The sequence below is a fragment of the Lycorma delicatula genome, chromosome 12 (genome assembly GCF_047948215.1).
Source record: "Lycorma delicatula isolate Av1 chromosome 12, ASM4794821v1, whole genome shotgun sequence".
NCBI lineage: Eukaryota > Metazoa > Arthropoda > Insecta > Hemiptera > Fulgoridae > Lycorma > Lycorma delicatula.
In genome coordinates this window covers 22671156-22698221 of record NC_134466.1, presented here as the reverse complement: position 1 = coordinate 22698221, position 27066 = coordinate 22671156, and the positions used below count along the sequence as shown (strand labels likewise).

Sequence of the window (27066 nt, the reverse complement as noted above, 5' to 3'; positions counted from 1 at the left end):
GTCAAAAGAGCAGCAGTCGCAGAACTTTTGGTACATAAAACCTGAAGTAAAAGATTCTACAAAAAATGACAAGATATTACAGCCCAGTTTAGGTAGAAAAATAATGAAAATATTGCAGAAATAATTTGATTTCATGCGACATACTTGCCGGATATTCCTGTTATCGGCAGCTGTGTGTAAATATTTTTTGTATTAAGAATTTAAGAATGAATGCTTCAAAAATTTATTTACGTCACGAGCATATAGCCTATAAATCACCTAATGAGGTTTGCTCTTTTGTGTATTATTACACAAAATATAGTTCCTGGAGTAACTCTGCTGTATTACATTACAGCAGAGTTACCCCAGGAAGTAACAAAACTTTATATTTTTAGTGACAGTTATAGCGGTCAAAACCGAAATCAAGCAATGATAAAAAATTTTCTTGCTATAACACGTACTGAAAGATTTAAAGTAATTCATTATTATCCAGTGCACGAGTATTCTTTTCTCCATGCGACCGGGATTTACAAAATGAAAATTGAAGCTTCATGACAGAATCTACATTCCAAACCAAATAACATCCATTGTATGCAATGAGGATTAAATTTCATTGTTACAGAAGTTCAAACAAGCGACATTTTGGACTTTACAAGCTGGTGTCTAATAAAACTTATGGCAAATCTGTTGCAAAGGCTGGCAAGGTTAATTTTGGTCATGACATTTTCTTAATGTTTTCCTACTCAAGTCGCAATCCAGGAGTATTAACAAGGACCTTCATTTATGGTACAAAGTTTTATACATTTTGCTCATCAAGAAATGTAGCAGAAAAACCTTCAGTACCAGAACTTGCTTGTTTTGGAAAAATGTCAATTATGAAAGATAGATGACATACATAAGTTAATCCCTCTTGTCCCAACTGAATACTTGCCATTATATGAAGAAATATTACAGCGGCCGACTTATAGAAAACGAGAGAAGAAAAGTGGCATGTTTGAAAAGATGACACTGACGTATTAGATGAACTTGAAAAATCAGAAAAAAAAAATTAACGAAATTGTACTGCTCTATAATATCATTTTTGTATTCTTTTAGACTGAAATATAACATTCTTAAAATGTTTTATTCATTGAACCATAATTTGCCCTTCTGGTTTTCTTCTAATTTCACATTTTTTTGAGAAAGGGCATGAGTCGGAAAATTCAAAGATAATTTGTGAGCAGTGTATTCAATTTTTTTTATTTTAGCAAAGCCACTACACTTTTTACCTTAAAGAAATTTGGGAAAACATTCATTTATGCTGATTAAGTCATTTAAATGTTCTAATAACATTTTTTACTCTACTGAAAAATTAATAATTGCTCTTTCTCTAATGTGATAGTGGAAAATATTAAATAAAAAAAACCTTAAATAATAAGATATATATATATATATATATATATATATATATAAAACTAATTATTATTTATATATGTTTAAGTCCAAATATCCCAACAACCAACTTAACTAAATTTGAATTATATTTTAAATCCAAATCAGCAGACATTTCCATCGGCGAAAAATCTATTCAGTATCATACAACCGAACATTTTTAGTTTTTTAGAATTTAAACTTTAAGTTGCCAATATCAGCTGCTTTATAGTATCCTACGAAATATCGTATTTTCATAAAAATAATTATTTTTCATTGAAATAAATCATAAATAGATCTAGAAAAAAATACATAAAAAAATAAATGATCAACCTAGAATATATACATATACAATTAAAAGTAAATAATACAGTTAAAAAGAAACAACTCCTTCGATTGTCATTCACCTGTTAGCAGGATGCAATGTTCAACTACAGTCAGATTTTATAAAGCAAGAATTCAACCGCATAAATTATAATAAAAGTTAAATAATGCGCATTTCTTAGAGATTAACGATAATATTACAAAATATTATAATAGTAAATTACGCAGCTGGTTTGATCTGATTTGCTTTCAATAATAAAATTGAATAATTTCAAAAATATTACAATTTTATAGGAATTTTATTTTTATAACTTTTACAATTTCTGTGAAAAAAAATATTAAATAAAGTATTTTATATAAAAAAAGTAAATTATACATTTTTCTTAATATTAAAGAAAAAAAATAACAGCTTAAATAGCATTTAAAGTAAAATTATATAACTAGATGTATATTTTGATTGTTAATCAGTTTTTTTAATAATAAGAAATGCATATGGAAAATACCAAGTTTAAAAATGCATATTAGCAACGTATTTATTATTTACAATTAAAAAATATAATACAGTGATTAACATAAAAATAAACTTAAATTCATTCTAAGAGTTGTAATTAAATATCATGTCTGTAAAAGAGAGTATGATACTGACCTATACTAGAAAATAAATGTATAAAATTAAAAGTCTGATAAAAGTTGCTAAGAAATGGTAGTAAATAATGGTTGAAGGAAGAGATACGCAGCAAGGTAAATATGTCAAGGTCTTAAAATAGCTACAATACTATGATGCAACAACCACTTTATAAAAAAAAAAAAAACTACATATATTTTTACACTTTCAATAGTTATAGAGTTTTTCATAAAAAAAACTCTTACTTCAACAAATAATTTCATGAAGATCTACTTTTGAAAATTTTTATGATTTTTTGAATGCAGCAAATGATAGGAACAATACACTAAATAAATAAATAAATACACAAAATAATAATAATTATATATAATGTAATAATTGAACTAAAAAGAAATTCAAAAAATACAATAAATAAGTGAATAAATAAAATATGATTAGTTCATAATAATAATAATTAAAAAAAAAAAAAATGGAACTTATAAACCGTGGACATTGATTATTATTATTTTATTATGTTTGCTAAAACACCACCACTTTAATGATAACAATTAATTATAATAATAATAATAATAATAATAATAATAATAATAATAACAACAATAATAATATTAAAAATACCAATAATAGGCAACCTAAACAAACATGTAATTTGATTTTTTATTATTTTTTTGTTTAACTTAGACACCAGTGTAAAAAAATAGGGAATTTTTAAAAAATATTATTTTTTTCCAACAATAAGAATAACAACAATAATAATAGTAATAATAATAATAATAGTAATAATAATAATAATAATAATAGTAATAATAATGATAATAATAATGATGATGATAATAATAAACTGAAATTATTAAAATACTTATATACTATTAACTATAATTAGTTATATTTTTTTGTGTAATAATAATACTAATAATAATAAAACTTAATAATATTTATTTATACACTCAGTCTTTAATTTTTAGTTATTATTATTATTATTATTATTACTATTATTATTAATTTTTTTGTCAAATATTGGTAATTTTGAACGGACGGCACCTTCACATATCATTAACCGTTGATTAATACCACGTTTATATGATGATGGTTGAGGTATATTATTTATTTTAGATGCAGATGATGTCGATTGATCGTTAGATGATGATTGTCGATTACTACCTTCTTGTAAATAACATCTTCGTAACTGATAATATTCTCTATGCAATTGATAACGTTGTGATAAACTGGGATGTGATGATTGTTCTGTTGATTCTCCCCATTTATTGGATGACAATGAAGAAGTTGTAGATGATGATGAAGATGGCATCGATATGTTTGATTGTTTTCGCTCAAAATATTCGACTATTTTGCTTATTTGTTGAGGTGCCTGCGATCAGAAAAAATACACGTATTTAAATACAATCATTTGTATCTACAGCTGAAAATAATTATTCAAAAGGAATTGAAAATTGTAAGGTAATAGCTCAAAAAATTATTGTAACCGTATAAATTTAAATATAGATTAAACTGTTGCTTTGTACTTATCAGGTAGACATAACACTGCTGATTGTGTGGATGAAATTTCTCTGGGTGTTTTATAAGATGTCAAGTTTTTGGGATAATCAAATTTATTTCGTTTGCAATAAAAGCAAGCTGTACTATTTGTTCTGAAGCACACTAACATAACACTAAGCTTGTCGTTATTATTAAATATTTATTACGCATACATAAGGGGATTACCTAAAAATAACCAGAATCACATTGCGCTAGGTGCAGTTTCCATAGTATGTGGTTCTCCTGCTAGGAGAGTGTCAAGTGACTTTTTCTGTGTCAGTCTATCAAGAGGTATCACCTAGGAAAGTTATGTCTGACCTCATGATTTTTTGTAAAAGTTGTTTCACCTGCCTCTCGTTTTTTGTAATGGCAGATTTTATCAAACAGCGTATGGCTGTCAAGTTTTGCTTCCAGCTTGGGAAAAACCCACACAAACTAATGTGATGTTGATAACAGTTTACATACTGCTATGAGAAAATCTCACAGCGGTGTATAAGTGTACACATATGGTGTACAAATGGTTTTCGCATTTCAAGGAAGGTGAAATATTGAATAATGACCAATCTCGTTCTGGACAATGTCCTTGAACTTCCCAAAGGGGCAAAAATTTTGAAAAAATTTGAGCAATTCTGCTTTAAAATCGATGATGTACCATTGAAGAAATCAAGAAGTTTTCTGCTGTAACTTAGAACTAGATTCTGAGAATTTTATTGGAAGATCTGGTGATGAGAAGGGTCGCTGCAAGTCTGTGCCTCTGTACTGGACTGCTCAACAAAAAGAGGGTCACTTGGTAGAATGCCTTGCTATGATTATGATCCCAAAGACAAACAACAGTCAAACCAGTAGAAGACTGCGGCGTCACATTGCTCAAAAAAAAAATCAAGTGAAGTCAAACATCAAGACAATATTCATTTGTTTTTTCAAACGAGAGGTGTGGTGCATTCAGAATTCATTCCACGAGATCAGACTGTTAAACAGGGTTTCTACTTGGAAGTTCTGAGAAGATTACACAACAGTTTGCAGGAAAAACGCTCAATTTGTAGCAGACGGGCAACTGATATACCCACTATAACAATGCACCTTCTCATACAGCTCTTATATTTTAACAAAAAAAAATATGGTATGACTCCTTTGTCTCACCCCCTTTTATTCAACTGATTTATCTCTGTGCAGTTTTTTGTTCCTGTAAATGAAGAGAGAACTGTAAAAAAATACAAGTAAGGTGCTATTGGGCATCACAACAGATGGATTTAAAAACTGTTTTGAACAATGGAATAGCTGTGGTGGAGAGTATTTTGAAGGGAATTAAAAATTTCTTGAAAAAAAATTATAGTTGTTTTTGGGTACTCTCATATATTCTCATGTAACATCTAATGTATCCTTTGGGGATCTTTTAAATAGTCAGAATAATTTTTAAGGTATAAATGGGCTATCATATCATTATCTGGTACCCTTAAATATGAATCATGAAGTCCTATATTTAAAAAAATTAAATATGTTAACTATATTTATGAATAATAAAAATATTTGTTAAAAGAATACTATTCTTCAGTTACTTATTCTTAAAAAATAACAATATTCACCTTTACTATACCAGGCGATGGAATTATTTTAATAAAACTCAATAAATACTTTGGCTTAAAAAAGGGCCTAATTAAGCTTCCACTGCCATTTTTAATAAATTGCTGAACCATTTGAATACGCTTTCCACAATTTATTTAAAATACATGATTTATCTACATCCCGTTCAACTGTATATATAAAATAACAGCTTTTGAATTATGAACTATTCTGCATTTTTTTTTTACTAATAGTATTTAATTTAACATTATTTAATGTGTTTATATTTAAGTAATTAATATAGACACTAATCAAGTTTAGTTTTTATCTTGTAATTTGTTTTCGTATTTATATCTATCTTACACGGATGTGATTTATATTATGTATTATGTTCCTATTAAAATAATGATTTATTTTTATAATATTTAGAAAACATTTTGCGGTCATTAACTGCTTAAAAGGTTTTCATTAATTTCATTAGTTTACCTATTTTACTATATAAAATCCAACAGCACATGCAATCACTGTTTCCTTGAATTAATACAAATAAAAAATAACAATTCAATTCATGAAGTTGTTTCATGTTTTAATTAGAAAAAGAAACCTTATTTAAAAACGATTTAAAAAGGATTTGGATTGATTGTTGCATTAACAGCAGCCAAAAGTAGCATTCTTAATGCATTTATATTAAAAAATCTAAAAAAGGATTGAAAAAATTATATTTTGATAACTCTTCAAAACTAAGCTCTATTTTTCACTGAACCACGTATTTTAATAACATAATTATGTTATGCATATAGTTTCATTGTTTCAGTTACCAACATGATGCAAAAAAATATTGTGAAGGGAAAAAATTTCTACTAAAATGAGTAGAAGTCTTGGACATCTGTTATAAAATAGTACAGCTGCTTCATTAAGTGTAAAATGTAATACTAACATTATACTTGTCTGTACTGATCTGTTTTCCTATCTAGAACTGGGAAACAGCAAACAGAAAAATAAGTTATTTCTACTCATTTTAACTGACATTTTTTCCCTTCATAACACCTTTTTCTATTACATTTTTAACTAAAAAAATATTAAACTATGCAACAGTATTATTAAAACATTTTACTCAGTTAAAAAAACCCAAAAAATTACATTTATTGACAGCCAGTACAGAGCGTTTCATACTGTTTTTCGGAGTTTCGAAAAATAATTAACAAAAAACTATTTCACTCATAAGAATAAAACAAGTACTGTACGAAAGAGTACTTCAAATAGTTTTTTCCACATATACTAGGCAGTTAGTAAATCATTTGCACGCTAGGCATCGACCATAGAGAAAATGGCTGCCATGGGAAGTGAGAAGTCGTTTTGCGTGTTAGAATTTCACTTGTCAAAGTCAGTAATTTCTGTGCAACGTGCGTTTTGGTTAAAATTTCATAAGGAGCCACCAAGTGACAATTCAATTCGTACATGGTATAAACAATTCAGTGAAACTGGTTGCTTGTGAAAGCGAAAATCAACTGGTTGTCCATCAACCTCATAAGTCAATGTCGAACGTTTACGTGCAAGTTTCATTCACAGGCCGTCAAAATCGACTGTGGCTGCAGGCAGAGAATTAGGAATTCCGAAAACAACAGTGTGAAGAGTTCTCTGTAAACGTTTGTTATGCAAACCGTATCGTCTTCAATTAATCCAGCATCTTTCTGATGAAGATAAAACACATAGGCTCAATTTTTGTTTATAGTTACAGGAAAAGATTTTGTTAGATTTTTGTTAGAACTGAAAACCCACACGCTTACGTGGAACACATTCGGCATTCTCCAAAAGTAAACGTTTTTTGTGCGATCTCTTGTGAGGCAGTTTAGAGGCCGTTCTTTTTTATGGAAACGACAGTAATAGGCACGATATACCTGAATATGTTACAATTATGGCTTACACCTAGACTACTCAACGACTTCATTTTCCAGCAAGACGGTTGTCCTGCCCATTTTCATAACGAGGTTTGACAGTACCTTAACACAAAATTACCTCGGCGCTGGATAGGACGTGCGTCTGAAGAAGAGCAACATATTATGCTGTGGCCACCAAGATCACCAGACCTCACGCCATGCGATTTCTTTCTCGGGGTTACGTGAAAGATAAGGTGTTTATCCCACCGATGCCGCACGATATCACTGAGCTAACGGATCGCATAATCAATGCGATCAACTCTATCAAAAATGACATGTTAGAACGAGTTCGGCAAGAGCTAGACTTTCATGATGATGTGTGCCGTGTCACCAGAGGAGCACATATTGAACATTTATAGATTTTAACAAAAACTATAAATGTTCAATATCAGTAATGGCATACTGATACTAATCAACAGAAAAATACTTTAAAAAATCATAAAATTCTATTCTTAAATATACTTAAAACAGTGATTTAAAAAAAAAAACTCTTACTGAAATTATAGAATATTCTCTAAAACTGATTACAGGTAAAACGCAGGGTATTTTATTTTTGTAATTTGTCACACGAACAAGTAGCAACTAATAACAACACTCGTAGAAAAGAAAACGTTTTAAAATAACAAAAAATAGATTATTTTTATCCAATAATTCATAATAAATAATCTACGTCAAGCTTTTTCTTTTAGGAAATATACTGTAGAACACTGATAAAATTAAATACGACTGTTATTTTTTTTCAAGGTCCAATCGGTCGCGAAATAAAAACCCACGCAAAAATCGGATGAACCTTTGCGCAGTGTCTCTAGTATGGCCTTCAATCACATCGCGTCACTTCGTTTAGTTCTGAACACGCAGCTAGCAGATAAACATGTCTACAACAATAGCATATCCCGCCAAGTGTGAAGTGCGTGCAGTAATTCGATTTTTCTTCAGGCTGAGGGGTGTAATGCAGCTGAAATTCATCAACAAATAAGTAATGTGTACAGTGAAACTTCAATGAGTGACAGCAAAGTGCGACAATGGTGCAGGAACTTTAAAGCAGGACGTACAGATGTTCATGATGCAGGCGGTCAGGGAAGGAAGCGAGTGTCAACTGATGATCTCATCGAGTGAGTGGATGAGGCAATTCGAGAGAATCGTCGGTTCACAATTTCTGTTTTTGGTGATTCGTTTCCATTGTGAGTGAGAGACTTCAGTACCGCAAACTGTGTGCGAGATGGGTTCCCAAAATGCTGTCCGACCATCACAAAACAATGAGAACGGATGCCTCCCTAACATTTCTGCAGCGCTACCACAATGAAGGAGAAGATTTTTTGAACAAAATTGTCACAGGGGACGAGACACGGGTCCATTTCGAAACTGAAGAAACAAAATAACAATCCAAACAGTGGATGCATTCTCATTCTCCCAGTAAACCAAAGAAGTTCAAGCAAACCTTCTCCAACAGAAAGCATATGGCTACTGTGTTCTGGGACTGGAATGGAGTTCTCTTAGTGGAATTCATGGAACGTGGCACGACCATCACTGCAGCCTCATACTGCGTGATTCTTCAATGTCTACGAAGGGCAATTCAGAATAAGCAGAGAGGAATGTTGTCATCAGGCATTGTCTTTCTCCATGACAATGCTCGGCCACACACTGCAGCTGTAACAAAGAAGCTCCTGCAGTGTTTTCTATGGGGAGTGTTTGATCACCTACCATACAGCCTGGACTTGTTTCCATCTGATTTTCACCTCTTTGCTCAAAGGAAGTCCTGCTAGGACAACATTTTGGCACAGACATCAAGCTGCAGACCAGCATAGAAATATGGCTGAAAAAACACAGGCGACTCCGTTCTATGACGAGAGTATTGGAAAGTTGATACCATGCTACGACAAATGTCTAAATCGGACTATGTAGAGAAATAGCGTAACTATGTAAGTACTTGTTACAAATAAAAATTTTTTTATTTTCACAGTGGTTTTAATTTCATGACTGATTGGACCTTGAAAATAAAATAACCCTCGTATTAATTACTCATTTAGTTAATTAACTTAGTAATCGGACAGGGTATATGATGTAAAGAATTTGAATACTAGATCATGAATACTGGCATTCTTTGAACGTTGGGTTTCAATTAACCACACACCTCAAGAATGGTTGACCTGAGACTACACTTCATTCACATTCATATATATCATCCTCTAAAGTAATACCTTACTGTGGTTCTTGTGGTAAACAGAAAAAGAGAGGTGAAGAGGGGGTGTAAGATCTAAAACTGTAAAATATAACATAATAAGTTGAGATTAAAATATTAGCATAGTAAAAAGAAATGTAAAATTGCAACAAACATACAGATGACTTATAACAAAAAAAAATATGGAAATAAAAATAAACAAGTTGAATAACAATTTTACCTGCAACAGTGATCTATCTTCCCAAGTAGGTAAATCCCCACCACCAAGACTTGATACGTCTTCCGAACTATCTGTATAAACAGATGATGATCGTTTATGTTGATTATGATGAAATGTTCCAGGCGTTGAATGACCGCGTAATGGTGTTGCTATATCTTCTAAACTACATGACACAGTTGCACCAGAGTCAAGAAAGAGTGATGAAGCAGCTGATGATGATGATAATGTAACTGAAGATGCTGTTACCATCTCAACTCCTACAAATTTAAAATTGTAATACAGTAAAATATTAAACAAATATTTTTATATACATAGTTTGGGTTGGAAAGACAGTAATTTTGTTTTTGTAGTGTGAAATAAAACTATAATTTTTTTATATAAAAAATGAACTTTAATCAATTATACATTTTCCGTTTTGTCCAATAACCTTTTGCCATATTTCTGGCAACTTCATGATTCCAGACTCATAGAACTCTTAGTCGTTACCAAAAAACTGAACTGAGTGCGATCTCAAGTCATCATCATTAGTGAAAGTTTTACTGTTAAAAAAGTTTTGCAAATTTCAAAATAAACAGTAATCTTATAGCGCAGGATCAGGGCAATACAGGGGATGAGAGATCACTTCCAGAACAAGCTCCAATAATTTTCGATGAATTACCAAAGATGTGTGGAGGCCTTGCATTGTCTTGGTGGAACATGATTCCTTTACAATTTGCCAATTCTAGCCGTTCTTCTTCGACCGCTTTCTCCAGTTTCATTATTTGTTGACAGTAAACATCTGAATTGATCGTTTGGTTTCTTGAAAGCAGCTCCAAATACACAACGTATTTGTAATAACACAGAATTGAGAGCATGATTTATTTTTATGATTATTATTGGCTTTTTATTGGAATAAAATGTTAAGCATTTTAAAAAAATTAGGGTTCAAATACAGAGATAGAAGAACAATTGCTAACATGTACAGGAACCTAACAGCAACAGTAACAATTGAAAAACATAAGAAAGAAGCCGTAATAAGAAAGGGAGTCCGACAAGGATGTTCCCTATCCCCGTTACTTCTTAATCTTTACATGGAACTAGCAGTTAATGATGTTAAAGAACAATTTAGATTCGGAGTAACAGTACAAGGTGAAAAGATAAAGATGCTACGATTTGCTGATGATATAGTAATTCTAGCCGAGAGTAAAAAGGATTTAGAAGAAACAATGAACGGCATAGATGAAGTCCTACGCAAGAACTATCGCGTGAAAATAAACAAGAACAAAACAAAAGTATTGAAATGTAGTAGAAATAACAAAGATGGACCGCTGAATGTGAAAATAGGAGGAGAAAAGATTATGGAGGTAGAAGAATTTTGTTATTTGGGAAGTAGAATTACTAAAGATGGACGAATCAGGAGCGATATAAAATGCCGAATAGCACAAGCTAAACGAGCCTTCAGTAAGAAATATAACTGTTTACATCAAAAATTAATTTAAATGTCAGGAAAAGATTTTTGAAAGTGTATGTTTGGAGTGTCGCTTTATATGGAAGTGAAACTTGGACGATCGGAGTATCTGAGAAGAAAAGATTAGAAGCTTTTGAAATGTGGTGCTATAGGAGAATGTTAAAAATCAGATGGGTGGATAAAGTGACAAATGGAGAGGTATTGCGGCAAATAGATGAAGAAAGAAGCGTTTGAAAAAATATAGTTAAAAGAAGAGACAGACTTATAGGCCACATACTAAGGCATCCTGGAATAGTCGCTTTAATATTGGAAGGACAGGTAGAAGGAAAAAATTGTGTAGGCAGGCCACATTTGGAATATGTAAAACAAATTGTTAGGGATGGAGGATGTAGAGGGTATACCGAAATGAAACGACTAGCACTAGATAGGGAATCTTGGAGAGCTGCATCAAACCAGTCAAATGACTTAAGACAAAAAAAAAAAATAGGCTTGTGCCGGTTGATCATACTTGGACTGCAATCATTTTTCATTGATGTTGTTGTAGACAATGTATTTTTTATCACTGATGATGTGTTTCAAAAAAGGGTTGACTTCATGGTGTTTGAGATGCAACTTGCAAATAATGATTTGTGTTAAGCGAATCTCTTTCAATTCACGCGAAGCCCTAATATCAAATTTCTTAACGAGTCTAAGACATTTGATATGATTGATTTTTAATCATTGTATGTGATATATTTTACTTCTCTTGCAAAGTTATACGATGATTTGGTTCAATTATGGCTTTGATTTGGCCTTTCTTCGAATTCAATAGGTCAATTAGAACATTGGTCATCTTTGAATGTCTCCAGAACAGAATTTTTTAAATTGATTCTGACATGTGTTCTGTAAGGTGATCAACACTATAAAATTCATATATCTCTTTGTGAGCCTCAGCATCTTTCTTGCCTTTATGGAAATAAAAAAATAAAATATATTGAAAAGATTCATTTTTGCTTTCCATGCTAAAATCAACCACAAACTAACAGGTGGAAACAGAATTCCGCACAATTTGCTTCTAAAAGTGACAGTTATTGAATACCAAAAGAAAAAATTATAATATAGACAAAAGTCCTTAAAGACAAACAAACATATATTTGTTTGTGAAAACCAAAATTAGTTTTTTCCAAACCCTATATAAATAAAATACAGTAATTACATATATATATATATATATATATATATATATATATATTATATACACACATAAAATAAAGTAAGAAAATTAATTTTTTATTTTATTAAAACATGAATTATGCAGCCAGATCCTGAATAAGGCAGTAAATTAAAGGCATAAGGAACATATAAATTAAAGGAATAAGGCAGTACATTCTGATACAATATGTTGGCTTACCAACAGCTAGAACTAAAAAAAGTAGAATTTGAATAAAATAAAAAAATATATCCAATTTATTCAAAGCATTAAAATTATATTTACTATCTTCACTGATGAATATTTAACACAGTATAAGTATGTAAATAACAATAGGGAAAAGTAGATTATGATGTTTTCCATTTAAAGAGAATTGCTATATGCATGGCATGCACCATTTACATTTTGTGTAGTTGTAAAGCAATTATTGTTAAATTTTCTTAAATAGGAATGAAATTTCTGGCTCCTATGCAAGGCATAATTTTTTTTTGTTGATTTTTTATTATTTTTTTTACGTATAAGAGAGAGTAAAAACATTTAATTGTTTACAGTTTAATCTCTCATAAATATAAAATCTTTTAAACTTACCATGAGCTCCTGGAAAAGTAATAAATTATGTCGTTTTTCTAAGCCCAAAATTTTAATAATATGCACAATTCAAATAACACAAAAAGAAAATAAATTTTTCTACTATGATTGCATGCATAACATCCATAAGCACAAATTGTATCATGAATAAAAAGATTGTGGGCTTCACACACAAGACTTAATTGTTTTAAAAAGTGAAAAATTTATTTCCAGACAGAATTGAACAAGTCTACATTAACTGAACATTATTACATAAAGATATGAAACATCAAGTATTGTAACAGTATTATTGAGTTTATATCAGCTCTTGAGTTTTGCAGGTTATGATTCACAGTTCCTCAGAGTTTTATACATTTAGAAAACATAAACTAATAATTAGCTCAATCTGTCATTATACTCATATTTTCATATAATTTGTTTTATTAATAGAGAATTTTGAGAGATTGATGTAATACAAACAAAATTTTTTCCTAATGTTTTACATGAACAAATTTTCTTAGCTAATATTTGACAGATGCATATACTTCAACCCTCAGCCGCAGGATTTCTATATTTCACATGCCTTTGGTTAGGGTACATGTATGAGTTAAAATTCTCTTAAGTTTTTTTGATTTTCTTTAAAACGCTTTGCTCAGTCCATTAAAGGAATGACTTCTTACCATCAACATTTAAGTATTTTAAAACATTTAAAAAAAAGTTAGTACGGTGTGACCATTTGCAATCTTGATTTTTAATTATAAATCATATTTAAAAAATATTTTTCATTTTGGCATTCCTTGGTTTTATTTCCTTTCAAATTTGTTTAAGCCAAATTCACCACTTGAGTCGAATGTGATATGGAGAAATATATTATTTGGTAAGAATAAGTTCCTCTCGTGGTCCTAATCTAAGTTTTTTTCTATATAACATAAATGGAAGATTTTTAAAATAAAAATTATTTGCCTGTGTTAACAATTAAAATATTTTTTTGTAGTCATCATTAATCTGTACAGTAGTATATTAATATGAATCCAATATCATTCTGATACTCATACAACAATACTTTTTTGTGTGAAAATTCAAAATAATGTGTTAATTCTACGAGATGACATATACAATAAAATGCATTAAGTGTTATTTTTCTACATTTATTATCGACAACAACCAGTCTATTGAATGTGGCTCTGGTTTTTGGTAATTTATATTTTTTTCACACCATTCAATTTCCAGTACATTACTCTCTGAGGTGTTCCAGGTGTTATGGAAATATATATATAGGTATAGACAGAACCAATGATCTTCCAGTCAGTAATGCGCCGAGTGATTTCAAAACGGTGGACCATTTTGTACATCTAGTATCCACAACAGATAAAGAAGGGGGCTCATCGGCCGAAATACATGAAGGAGGTGCTTATGAAGTTGATAACTATTTGGAAGGACAAGGCAGTCATGAAGAATACAAAGCTGAGACTGCTTCAGGCGCTAGTCTTCCCAGTAATCATGTTCGATGTTGAGACCTGGACCATAAATGTGGAAGACCAGAGAGGAATTGATGCATTGGAAATATGGGCCTATCGAAGAATGCTCCACATTGCATGTATGAAAAAGAGGAAGAACTTGATTATAAACGAGTTACAGAGGAGGTTATCCACTATATGCTTCCAGCTCATCCTCTGCTACTTCGCCCATATAATCCATAGATCTGGTGAAAATCTTGAGTAGTTAGTCATACATGGAGAAGAACAGCAAGTCACATGGAAGACCGCCAAAAAAAATGGCATGGCCAAATTGAAGAAGTGACTGGAGAAATGTAAGGCATGTTGATTTGAATGGGAGAGGACTGTGAGCTATGGCAGGAAATTGTCAATGGGATATGAATCGAGTCACCAGCTCAGACATGAAAAGTGGGATCACTGATGATATATCAAAACTTTGATTCAAAGCAATCCTCTGTGTTCTACAAATTCGTTAAAAATTAATGTTTTTCATTTTATTCATCGCTTTCAAATATACAGATTCAAGGTTTATAAAAAAAATAATTTTAATCGACTAAATAAATGTGTAAGTATAGTTGTTTTAAGTCTAATTAGTTTATAAGCAGTATAAGTTTTCATACATTTTGCAGGTAATTTGTAAATTCAAGATCCTCAGTCTAAAAAATGGAAAAAAAGTTATATAAATTTCTGGAAGATGTTTATGCTTCTTTTATGAATGCCTGTATTTTGATTAATATCTATGGAGTGGCTCAAACATAAATTCTATGAAAATGGTTCAAAATATTTATACATGAGGGACTGATGGCATTAATTTTAGAAGAAAATAAAGAAAGAGTAGTTTTTACAATTTTGAATTTTTTACTGTTTAAACAGCGATCGTATAAAATTGAGTTTTAGTACAATGAAAGTATTTATTAAATTATTTATAATTCCAAAGTTTTAAGTCGACTGGATTTATGAGTGGGGAATATTCAATATTATTTCTGAACAGTTTTTACCTCATATCTTGAAAACCTATCAATCAATAAAGTTGAAATTTGGTACAAACAAACATTTGGCTACAAATATCATGAATATGGCCAGATTTTCAACCCTATCAAACAAGGGGATCATGGTAGTTTTTTTTAAGTCAACTATAATTTTTTTAAGCTAGTGAATAACACTGTAGTAAATAATTATTACAATAAATAAATCTTTACGCCTCAAAAACCAAAGGGGCTGAATAGAATCATGTTTAAATTAACTATTTTTTTAATTTAATTTTCAAAATTGAAAATCCAACTGCATCTGGTATTAATGTAAACATGGGGACTTTTTAAAAAAAAAGAAGTCCATAATCTATTATATTTCAATTATTATTATTAAAATATAATCTTAATGATAAAAGCGTCAGTCAAACGGGTCAAATTGGATCCATACGTTTTTATAATATTTTATCTTTGTCGGAACTCTTTCAAATTGCATAATTAAGTCACAAATATTTAAAAACCTTATAGTGTACCTGAAATATAAGTCTGTCTACAGCTGAAAGCTAGAAAAGTTATATACACCCCTTTGCCAGTTATGAATTTTATAAACACTATTATCCCAGAAAATCAACCAGCAAAGTACAGTGTAAAAAGAAAGCTTCTGTGACAAATTTCTTCTCTTGATTGATATTTTACTTCAATTTTTCTTACTTATAATTTATAAATAACTATATATACTTAATACAAAAAAGTATTCTGTAAAATACGTTATGTATATTAGAAAAAATTTTACTGATAAGTAAGTTAGCTTACATTTATGGTTAAGTTATCATATTCACTGGCCAGCTTCAAACTTTTCAACATTTTTTACTTCAGATTTTCAGAATTTTACTGTATAGATTAAAATTTGTTAATCTACACAGATAACAATATATATATATATATATATATATATTTTTTTTTTTTGTTGGAAATTTTAAATAATTCATTAACATACTGACCCACTGTGTTAATACAATTTAATATTAAATGAAATATAAAACACCAAAATTGATTTCAGTACTGGACAGCAGGATTTGCATATTCATTCATAATAAATAAATATATATATATATAAACTGTAACATTTTTGAGAAATTTACAAATTATAAAAACAATTTATTTTAATGTAATTATAGAATTAAATACAAACTGAAGATGTGGGATCCTGCAACAATAGATTCTTGGAATTAATGTGATAAGTATAACTTATCTATTTACTGTAGGGTATTCTTTTTCATTTGATACACACACACACATACACACACACACACACACACACACACACATATATATATATATATATATATATATATATATATAAAACAGAGCATTCTGGGACATATTCCCTGAACTTCAGGTACTGATTCAGGACACCAAAATGAGCAAAAACGTTCATATCATCATAAGTCCTATTTTCCTTTGTCTTCCTTCTGGATGCCATTTTGTGATTTTCAATAAAAAAAATTATTTCTGAGAAACGGGTAAACTCTCATTAATTAAATTTGGCAAATCTAAGACTAGTATTTTATTCTACAAAATAAACAATTTTGAAAACATTACCTTCAAAAATTTCTAAACGGCAGCCATCTTAATCTTTAATCTTCAATATCTTTGTAATTATTTGTTTGGTCAAATTTTTACTTATTGCAAAATGTATTAAGCATTTTATTTTGAACAAAATGACACCTCATTTGTAAAAATCCGTTGACAAACAATCGAGTTATTGCAGAGAATTAACCTGGCAGTACGCTTGTGCATAATGAAAGCTGATAATTTTTTGCCTGTTTTTACTTCCTCCCAAAATGTAATAAAAATTATTAGTAATAAATAATAATAGTAAATTAATAAAAATTATCAATTTATTGAAGATTAAAAAATTAAGATGGCTGCTGTTTTGAAATGTTTGAAAGTGTTTTCAAAATGTTTTATTTTGTAGAATAAAACAATAGTCTTAGATTTGCCAAATTTAATTAATGAGAGTTTACCCGTTTCTCAGAAATAATTTTTTTTATTGAAAATCACAAAATGGCATCCAGAAGGAAAACAAAGCAAAATAGGACTTATGTCGATATGAACTTTTTCGCTCGTTTTGTTTTCCTGAATCAGTGCCTGAAGTTTGAGTTATATGTCCCAGAACACTCTGTATATAAACAATCTATATGTAAGTATATAAATTACATATATAATTTCAAACCTATAAAACAGTAACATCTTATGGTACAAAACTATGACCAATATGCTAATAATTATTAAAAAAAAAAAAAAAAAAAAAAAAAAAAAACACAAACACTTAATTTTTAACTGAGACAAGTGCAATGTCACAAACAATGCATGGCCCCATACTAAGCATATAAAGAAAGATTGCATCACGTTGTGGCATGCATGAATGACCCCAAACTAAGCATAAAAGATAATGTAGTACCATGGGACAGTCAAGCATCCTACTAACTGAAAACTGTTAACTTATTAGTACTACAGAATACAGAAAAAATGTTTAATTCTGTTTTCAACTCGGGGTGCACCTACCCATTTTAGTAATATATGACAAGTGAGCAGTGGGACATGCAAGTTAGTTGTGTAGGACACCACGCTTATTCTGCTCACACAGTAAGGTAAGCTTTAAGGAGCTAATTAGAACACTGATCAATAAACCGTTTTGGGGCACAGTAACCGTTTGTGGCACAGAATTCGGTCTTATGCTTTAGGGCGACCGAACGGGGTGGTGGTGGGATAAATGCTCAAGAAGCCAATATGTTAAGAAAATAAATAAATCTTTAAATATTATTAATGTCTTATTTTTTTAATTATTTTGATGCGCATGACTTTTAGATCTAGAAGGGATTTTTGTAATGACTAGAAAATAGTCAGAAGTAAATGATGTAACATTAGAATATCCAGCACTTAGATTATTGGTTGCAAGACTTATCTGGCATACTTGTAGTACGCAACAATAATTAACTTAATAATAAAAGAGCTTTAAATACTTCTACATAGATTGGGTATTTGTGGGTTAAATAACTATGAAAATATTCATGAACTATACTACGGTACATTATGAAATATGTGTTAATTTAATGGTATATAATTGAATTAAAATGTTTATATAAATTGTTTATAGTATTTATATGGACAATAAATTATAGTGTTTATAATTATATTATAATTGTCTATAATGTAACAAACAATTTTGTTATATAATTGAATAATGAATGGAACAATACATTTTTTTTAAGTAGACTAATGATTTGGTTAAGTGAATCTCTTCTTTTCTTCATTTCCATCATCTTTTTTTATTTTTTTAATGCATGTTGTCAATCTATTATAAGTATAATAAGTCAATCTCATTTGTATAATTACCTATACCTCAATATTATTTCCTATCACATTCTTATACTCTTCAACTTATTTATTATAGTTAACAGTTTGTAACGACGGATCTTCTATATTTTAATTGATATTTACTGATTTATTGTAATTGTTGGATAAAGATTTTCCTTTTAAATATTTTTCATTGTAACAGAATAGCCATGTCTATTGACAAACTCCCAGTTTGATAATTAATTTTCTTTACAAGAATTTGATAACACAAATAAAATATCTTCTCACGATAAGTAGACCACTACAAAAGTTTTTTATGTAACGCCCTTCAATACTATTATGTCATTTCTAATAAAATTATTTACTATTCAATATTGTTACTTCTAGGAAGAACAATAATTAATAATTTCATTACATTAAATTAAATTAATCTTTGTATACCAGCATTTTACTACCATTTCATTTTGAAGTCGTTATACTACATAAAACATATTATTCTTAAACAATAGCACATTCTAATTCATTTTTCATTAATTGAACTAAATAAAAAATAACATGTTAGTATGGCTCACCAATGTAGTATTTTGTGATAAAATAGTGCAATAACTTTGGGAATCTGCAGTAGAAAATAGCAATTAATATAATTCTAATCATAAACATTCAGTAAAAAGGGCTGTACCACTCTTCTTAAGATTATCTCTACACAGAGCTATATAGATAGAATAAGTTCGGTTGCTTCAGCTAAATAAACAGTATGGACTTTGATTACACAGTGTAACATATATTTTATAAACAATAACTGTTTTGTCTACCATACATTTACACAGTGCAACATCATATAGTAGATGTAGTCACAATGTACACCGTACAAGAATATATTAACAAATTTGTCATATGTCCAACTGTTTTGAGAGAATATAATGAAGAGTAGGAATTTAAGTCAGGAGAAATCTTGTTAAAATATGCTTAATTAAGAAAGCCTCAACTGAATAAATTTTTTACAAGGGTTTTTTTGAAGGTCCAATCGGTCACGAAATTAAAACCACAGTGAAAATAAAAAATTTTTTATTTGTAATAAGTACTTACATAGTTACGCTATTTCTCTACATAGTCGCCACTTCGATTTAAACATTTGTCGTGGTGTGGTACCAACTTTCCAATACCTTCATCATAGAATGGAGCCGCCTGTGTTTTCAGCCATGTTTCTATGCTGGTCTGCAGCTCTTAGTGGAATTCATGGAACGTGGCACGACCATCACTGCAGCCTCATACTGCGTGACTCTTCAACGTCTACGAAGGGCGATTCAGAATAAGCGCGGAGAGGAATGTTGTCATCAGGCATTGTCTTTCTCTATGACAATGCTCGGCCGCACACTGCAGCTGTAACAAAGAAGCTCCTCCATCGTTTTCATTGGGAAGTGTTTGATCACCCACCATACAGCCTGGACTTGGCTCCATCTGATTTTCACCTCTTAGCTCACATGAAACGCTGGCTAGGAGGACAACATTTTGGCACACACATCGAGCTGCAGAACAGCATAGAAACATGGCTGAAAACACAGGCGGCTCCGTTCTATGACGAGGGTATTGGAAAGTTCGTACCACACTACAACAAATGTCTAAATCGGAGTGGCAACTATGTAAGTACTTGTTACAAATAAAAAAATTTTTATTTTCACTGTGGATTTAATTTTGTGACCGATTTGACCTTGAAAAAAATAACCCTCGTATAATCCCTTCATAGTTTATAATACGTAAGTTTGATTAACTTTACTGAAGATTAATAAACTGTGAAAATCCTAGTATTAAATGAATACAAAATGTATAACAATGCCAAATTTATTATCACTTCCTCTATATTTAACATGCAGCAATAATAATAGTAACATAAAAACAATACATACAAACAAAGCAATTAAAAATAAATTACAAGCTCACAAGTGTTTTTTTTTTAAAACATAAAGAATTTTTCATACAATTAACAAATGACAACAAAATAAAAAATTTACAAAAAAAGTGTATAAATTTAATAACCGTGCTCATAAATATTTAATAACAACATTTATTCATTATTTATTACATTTTAAACAAATAATATCAAACAAAGCAATGGATATACGCGCCCAGGTTTCATATATACGTATCATGCAATATCTTATAAATAATGTAGTTCTACCTGGTAAACAGAAGTCTTCACCGAGGTTACTGAAAAATCCAGATTCACACGAGCCACGTCTCCTTAATCCTTGTATCGTCGGTATAACATTACTGTGATTAAAAAATGTTCCAGCACCACCAGGACTACCAGGTATATCATCGATAGTGACAAGATTCGAGCTTGATGAACACGTTCGTAATGGATGTAGAGGCACCATTTGTTTAGTATCATCGCACTGATGTGTTGATCGATTCTTAAATAACGGATGCGAGTACAACGACGGAATGTTTTTCCGTAATTCATTATGCACAAAACAAAATTTACTATCATCATCACCTGAAAATTTTGATAACTGTGGTTTAATGTTTGTTGTAAATCTATTAAATAAATCATTAGTTAATACTGTTATTGTATTTTTTCTTCTTGAAAAAGTTGGAGATGACGGTAAAGATAATGGTTTTGTTTTAAGTTCCGTATAATATCGCGGCGGTTCAACTCTAAATACTGAACTATTACCGTGTTTTAATGTATGTTCATCGTCATCTGACGCGACACTAGAATCTATAATAGTGGAAGATGAACTTTTATCAACAACAGAACTTAACACAGCCTTTTTGGAATCTTTCACCAAATTATTACACACATTATTACCACCAGCATTTAAAAGTCTTGGTTTTAATTCTTTTTGATTATGACTTTTTTGCTTTGTTTTTAATATGTGCGATGGTTTTATAACCGGTTCTATAACAATACTCGGTTCAGAAACAGTTACATCCACAGAATTTCTTTTCCAACTGTCACTGACAACACCTCTATTTAATTTATCCGATAACGATGTATCGAATGACGAATCAAATGGATTACTTTTTGTCTCGGTTCTATAAGGTGACGGTGATGGTAATTCAAAACATGATGAAAACAAATCAGTAGAATTTGTCGAAGCGAGAATTTTAACACCTTTAAATTGTCCTAATGCCGAAAACGGATTCGCTTTTGAAGGGAAAGGTTTGTAATGCGGATCTTCTCTAGCCATCGCTTCACCTACGTGTTTTAAAGGTGTGGATGGAACAAAATGACATCTTGCTTTATCACTCGGAGCTGTATGCGGTGGAAACACTAACATACCAATATCTTCTGATAATGATCTACGGTGGCTCACTGCAACAAAAGTAAAAATAATAAGTTATAAAAAAAAATAAACACACGAAAAATATTATGTAAAGAAATAATCATCAATATGAATAAAAGATCTTCCAAACATAGCATTTGAACAGATCTCTTCAACTTAGAGACATCTTTTAACCCTTATAATCAACAGTCTTGAATTTTTAGGCTGAGGCTTGAAAATGTACATTAGTATAACTAATATAGCAATTAGACATTTCTCTTAGTATTAAACTAACTTTATAAAGACCTGACTTGGCATTAACTATTTCACGATTCACAGTTCATTACACGAGAGTGAAATTTTCAAACCAGCTTTTTTAAATGTATAATCTCAACAGACTCCTCACCATATCTTATTTAATACTACATAAAAAATATATAAAAAAAGAATATTACATAATAGCCTGAACATAGAAATTAATTAACAAAAATTCATGAAACAAAATTTTTCAGCTCACGAATTTAAATAAAAACAAAATCTGGATACAAATTAGGTTTTACAGCAAAATAAAACAATCGTTAGTTATAAACCACAATCGCTAAACAAATATACAATGTCTTGGAATACATAAATTGAACTAAGTTCTACATTTAAGAAATGAGACACAGCTTCAAAAAATATTCAATGAATGTTTAAAAGCCCTTCATAGCAACAGAAAGTCAACATTGCTAGCTACTCCAAGGATGCACAACATATATCCATAGATACTGACGACAACATCGACATTCTATACATAAACAAAAAAGAACCACCATGTCAGTATAACAACACTGGTCGCTAAAGATTGCTACAAAAGAAATATGAATTTTAAAACATTACTAGTTTTTAATGCGCCCTTAGGGCATGTCTCGGCTGCACTTCTCTCTTTGAAGCTCAGGCCAAATTTGCCCGAATTCATTTAAGTTTTGGTCATAAAACACTCCCAAAAAAAAAAACAACAATCCAGCACGAAATCACACACTACATGCTCGTGTCTCCGTACAACTTGACCTAAATAAAGTCAAACTTAATATCTTTTTTCTTGACATTAAACTATATCCTCATGGCTGAAAAAACTTTGCCCTGAATGATACCCTTATACGTAACTACTACAAAAAATCAACCCCCAAAAAACTGATTACATCTCTGAGATCTCAACTCTTTACGACAAACTCAGGCCTTTTATTATAATTTAGATTAAAGTGGTATAACATCAAGACAAATATGTAATGTATTAAATCGGCTGCACTGATTTTCTATTCTGAAACTGTAGCCTAAAAAAAATTACTATTCTAAATATATCATACGAAAGAAGTTATAATTCAAAAAATTCAAGACTGAAAATAATTTAAAGGCTAAAAGACATATCTCAATCGATCAGTTCTATTCAACTACTCTTTTGATGCATTTTTTCAATATTAATAATCAATAAAATACAGTAGATATAATGTTACATTATTTAAAAATATAGAAATAAATATACCTTAGTAGAAATCTATTGAAATAATCAAAGTATAACCCATTCTTTGGATTTTTACTTCAAAAGAAAAACAGTTGAATAATTTGCAATTAATAAAAGCACGTTTTTCAGGAAACCAAAATCTTTCATAAATATTAAATAAATAATCAATTTTTAAAAAAAAGAGTAAATTTTCTAGTTTTCTTACCGCTATTGTAATTTACAACAGAGTAATTCATACTTATAAGAAAATATGGTGTAAAATAAAATTAAAATTTATATAAATTTTTTTATTCAGGATAAACTGAAAGAGAAAAGCAGACAGATAGATTATTTTTTTCGTCTTTTTTTGGGAGGGAATTACAAGGATCAGTTGAAACTATATGACTGATATACTTCGTGATGAAAAATCTTGAAAGAAGTTAAATCTTTTAAAATAAAATTTGAAAGAAAGACATTCTATGAATAGAACGAGACACTGATTTTTACTTATGATTTTACAAATATAAAAACTTTCTAACAAGAAACAATTTTCAATCATTTGGTAAGATTCAGAAACTATTTAAAGTACTGCAGAATATCACACAGAGCTGTCAGAGAATACTGATCTCATAAAAAAAAAAATAATTAGCACAGATGTTTTTCCTTTTTATTTTACTTCCCTTTAGAAAATGCACTAACATTGTATGATTAATAATTATTAATAATCTACAAAAGATGGTAATATTGTACTCGTACTCATAGTAAGAATTTGAGAGCAATAAATAAAATAAAAAATGTTTACAAATATTACTTGGATAGATTATTTCGTACCAGTGATCTCAAATCAATTTATTTCCTGTCAATTTTCATGACTGGAAATACAGGTGTTCAAAAAGTTTCTATACACCTATATAAACAAGATTATATGTTAAGGGATTGTATCCTGTATACTGTGAGTAATGTTTTCTATAAAGGTCGGTAATTCTGCATCACGTGCAGTTTGTTTCTGCAAGCAGTCAGCCTGGTAATCTTGAGATGAAAAATTATGTCTGGTTCTTTATCATTCATTGTGTTTGTTACCTTTGAATGACTGAGACAAATGCGTTACTGTGTATGTTCAGAGAGGTGTTAATTTTAGAACGGTAAACATTTGTCAACATTTATACATTTTCCATGAGCATAGCGAATACACATAAGGCACTGAAAGATCAGTTTTCTGTTAGATTTCCAGGTACACTAAATCGACATAAAGTAAAGAGTTCTAATCAAGAAATTTAGGGAGAAAAATCGGTAAAGAACTATGAATGAAATGTTAGACCGTCAGTACTCGATGAAGAAATATTTCATATGCAATAAAAATAATGGTATTGCAACTGCACACAAAGCACTTTGGGCCAAAGACTTTGAAAGTAAATTCAATATGGTGAATAATCTCAACATTTTTCACAGACTATGTTTTCTCTACTGATTACGCATGATTTCATTTATCAGGGTATATGCATGGGCAGAACTCACACTTACGGTCTGCCAAAAACCCACATATCATACATGAAATTCTTCTACAATATCAGAAGATTGGGTTGTGTATTGAAGATAACCAGCAGAAGAATAGTAAGTCAAGATTAAGGCAACAAATTAAAACCTCACTCCTTTTAATTTTTTTCTATAAGCTGGATAGAAGGCATTTTATTAATAAATTTTAGGTACTAAAAATTAAAGGAAATAGAATAATATTTAATTTTAAGGAAAGTTTTTTCACATTTTAAATAAGATTCATCCCTGACTTAAAAAATTTATAATTTAATTTTTGCGGATGAATTTTAATAAAAAATTCAGGGGCACAAAAATTAAAGCAAATAAAATTTGAACGATTATTCTCTTCCAGATAATAAGTAATATCTTGTGCCTATCGTAGCACAATTTACTCCAGAACCGGTTTGTACATTAATTTTATTTAAGTGATTCTTTACACAGGAACTTTATTGCTAATTTCTAATTCTCAATTCTATCTGTCATCTATTTATATTTTTAATTAAAAATATTTATTTCTGAATTAAAAATAATTTAAAAAACGGTGCTGACTAGCATCGAAAAGGATTCAAATATTTAGGTAGCATTAAAAATTTGAAATTATTTTCAAATTATCAAAAATTGTTATTTATATAACACAATTCAGTAAAAGATTTACAATCTGTAAAAACCTGGTATCAAATTAGGACAGCTACTAAAAAGAGTTTTAAAGCAGTCTTTGAACTTTTTTATAAAACTGTTTTATGATATTATCAGGAACTGACGCAAAAGAATGACATACAATTTTCGTGTCAAAGTGAGTAATATTAAAATTAAGAATAAAATGAACTCCCGCTAAAAAAATTGTTTAAAAGCTATAAAAATTTTCTTCAGGATGATTTTTCTTCTTTACTATATGTAAAAAAAATGTATAACCCTTAATGAAAAGTTATTATTAATTCTAAATTAACTAATACGTTTATTACCTTTTCTCAAACATTAAAAATTATTTTCCTTATTATTAAATAAGTGTTAATAATTCTGACTATTTATATATCTGACTATTTATACATCTCTATATCTATTCTATCTATATATTGTTACAAAAGGATTGTGCAATTTGTTTACTTACAACTAGAATATAGAAATATATTGAAATAAATAATATGCAAGGTGTACGGTTACAGATACTTCTTTTTTACATAACTATAATTGTGAAAAACGGATAATCTGTATTTAATTAATTACAAACTTCAAATATAACCACATTTTGCCATTATATAACTCCTTTTTACGTCTAAAATGAAGTGCCACAAAAGAGTGATGATAATTTTAAAATAGACATCACTTGTCTTTAGCGATAAATAATATAAATTTGTTATACGCATATGTTGCATCACTACTTACGCAAATAAAGTATAATGATTTACAAAACTATTATTTTTTTCTTAATTTTACAGTATGAAAAATAAAATTTAGTCCACGTTAAAAGAATTTGTTAGAAGAGGCTACCCAAGTATATTTTATTATATGTATTTTTAATATATTTTTTCTCTTAAAGAGCAATATAAACTACTATGAAACTACATTGGAATTTTCCATAACAAAATACAACTACACAGTAATAAATTCCCCACAAAATCACCAATTCTTTAGAATATTTTTTTTAATATGCTAAATATAAATACCTTTTTTATTAAAATAGTTTTAAAAACATTCTACTAAAAAAAATATTGACAAAAGAAATGAAATACAGTAGAATCCGTGTTACCCTAAAATACATTATTTAAATTCTATTTTAACCAAATCGGTGCAGAACAAAAGAAAATCTTTTTTATCAATTTCCGTGAGATAGAATAAGATATTAACAAAAATAAACTGAAATTGGCCTACAATGGTTATATCCATAAAAGATCATTTATTCCCGAACAAGGCACTGATTGTTCTATTACATTTCTTATTCTTCTTTGAGTGTTGTACGGACTTACTGACAGAAAGGACTGCCTTTCTTAGT

At 29.7% G+C, this 27066-nt stretch overlaps 1 protein-coding gene across 2 annotated transcripts in view; it reads right to left on the bottom strand.

Moving 5' to 3' along the window:
* Positions 1–3207: 3207 nt before the first annotated feature.
* Positions 3208–27066, bottom strand: part of cdi (serine/threonine kinase) — a 224533-nt gene continuing 200674 nt past the window's right edge. For both annotated transcript variants that reach the window (XM_075380121.1, XM_075380122.1), the window contains 3 exons: positions 20974–22113; positions 9771–10027; positions 3208–3707 (listed from right to left, as the gene is read on the bottom strand). In XM_075380121.1, coding sequence (XP_075236236.1) covers positions 3300–3707; positions 9771–10027; positions 20974–22113 — 1805 coding nt within the window. In that variant the 3' untranslated portion in view covers positions 3208–3299. The remainder of the gene's footprint in view (positions 3708–9770; positions 10028–20973; positions 22114–27066) is intronic.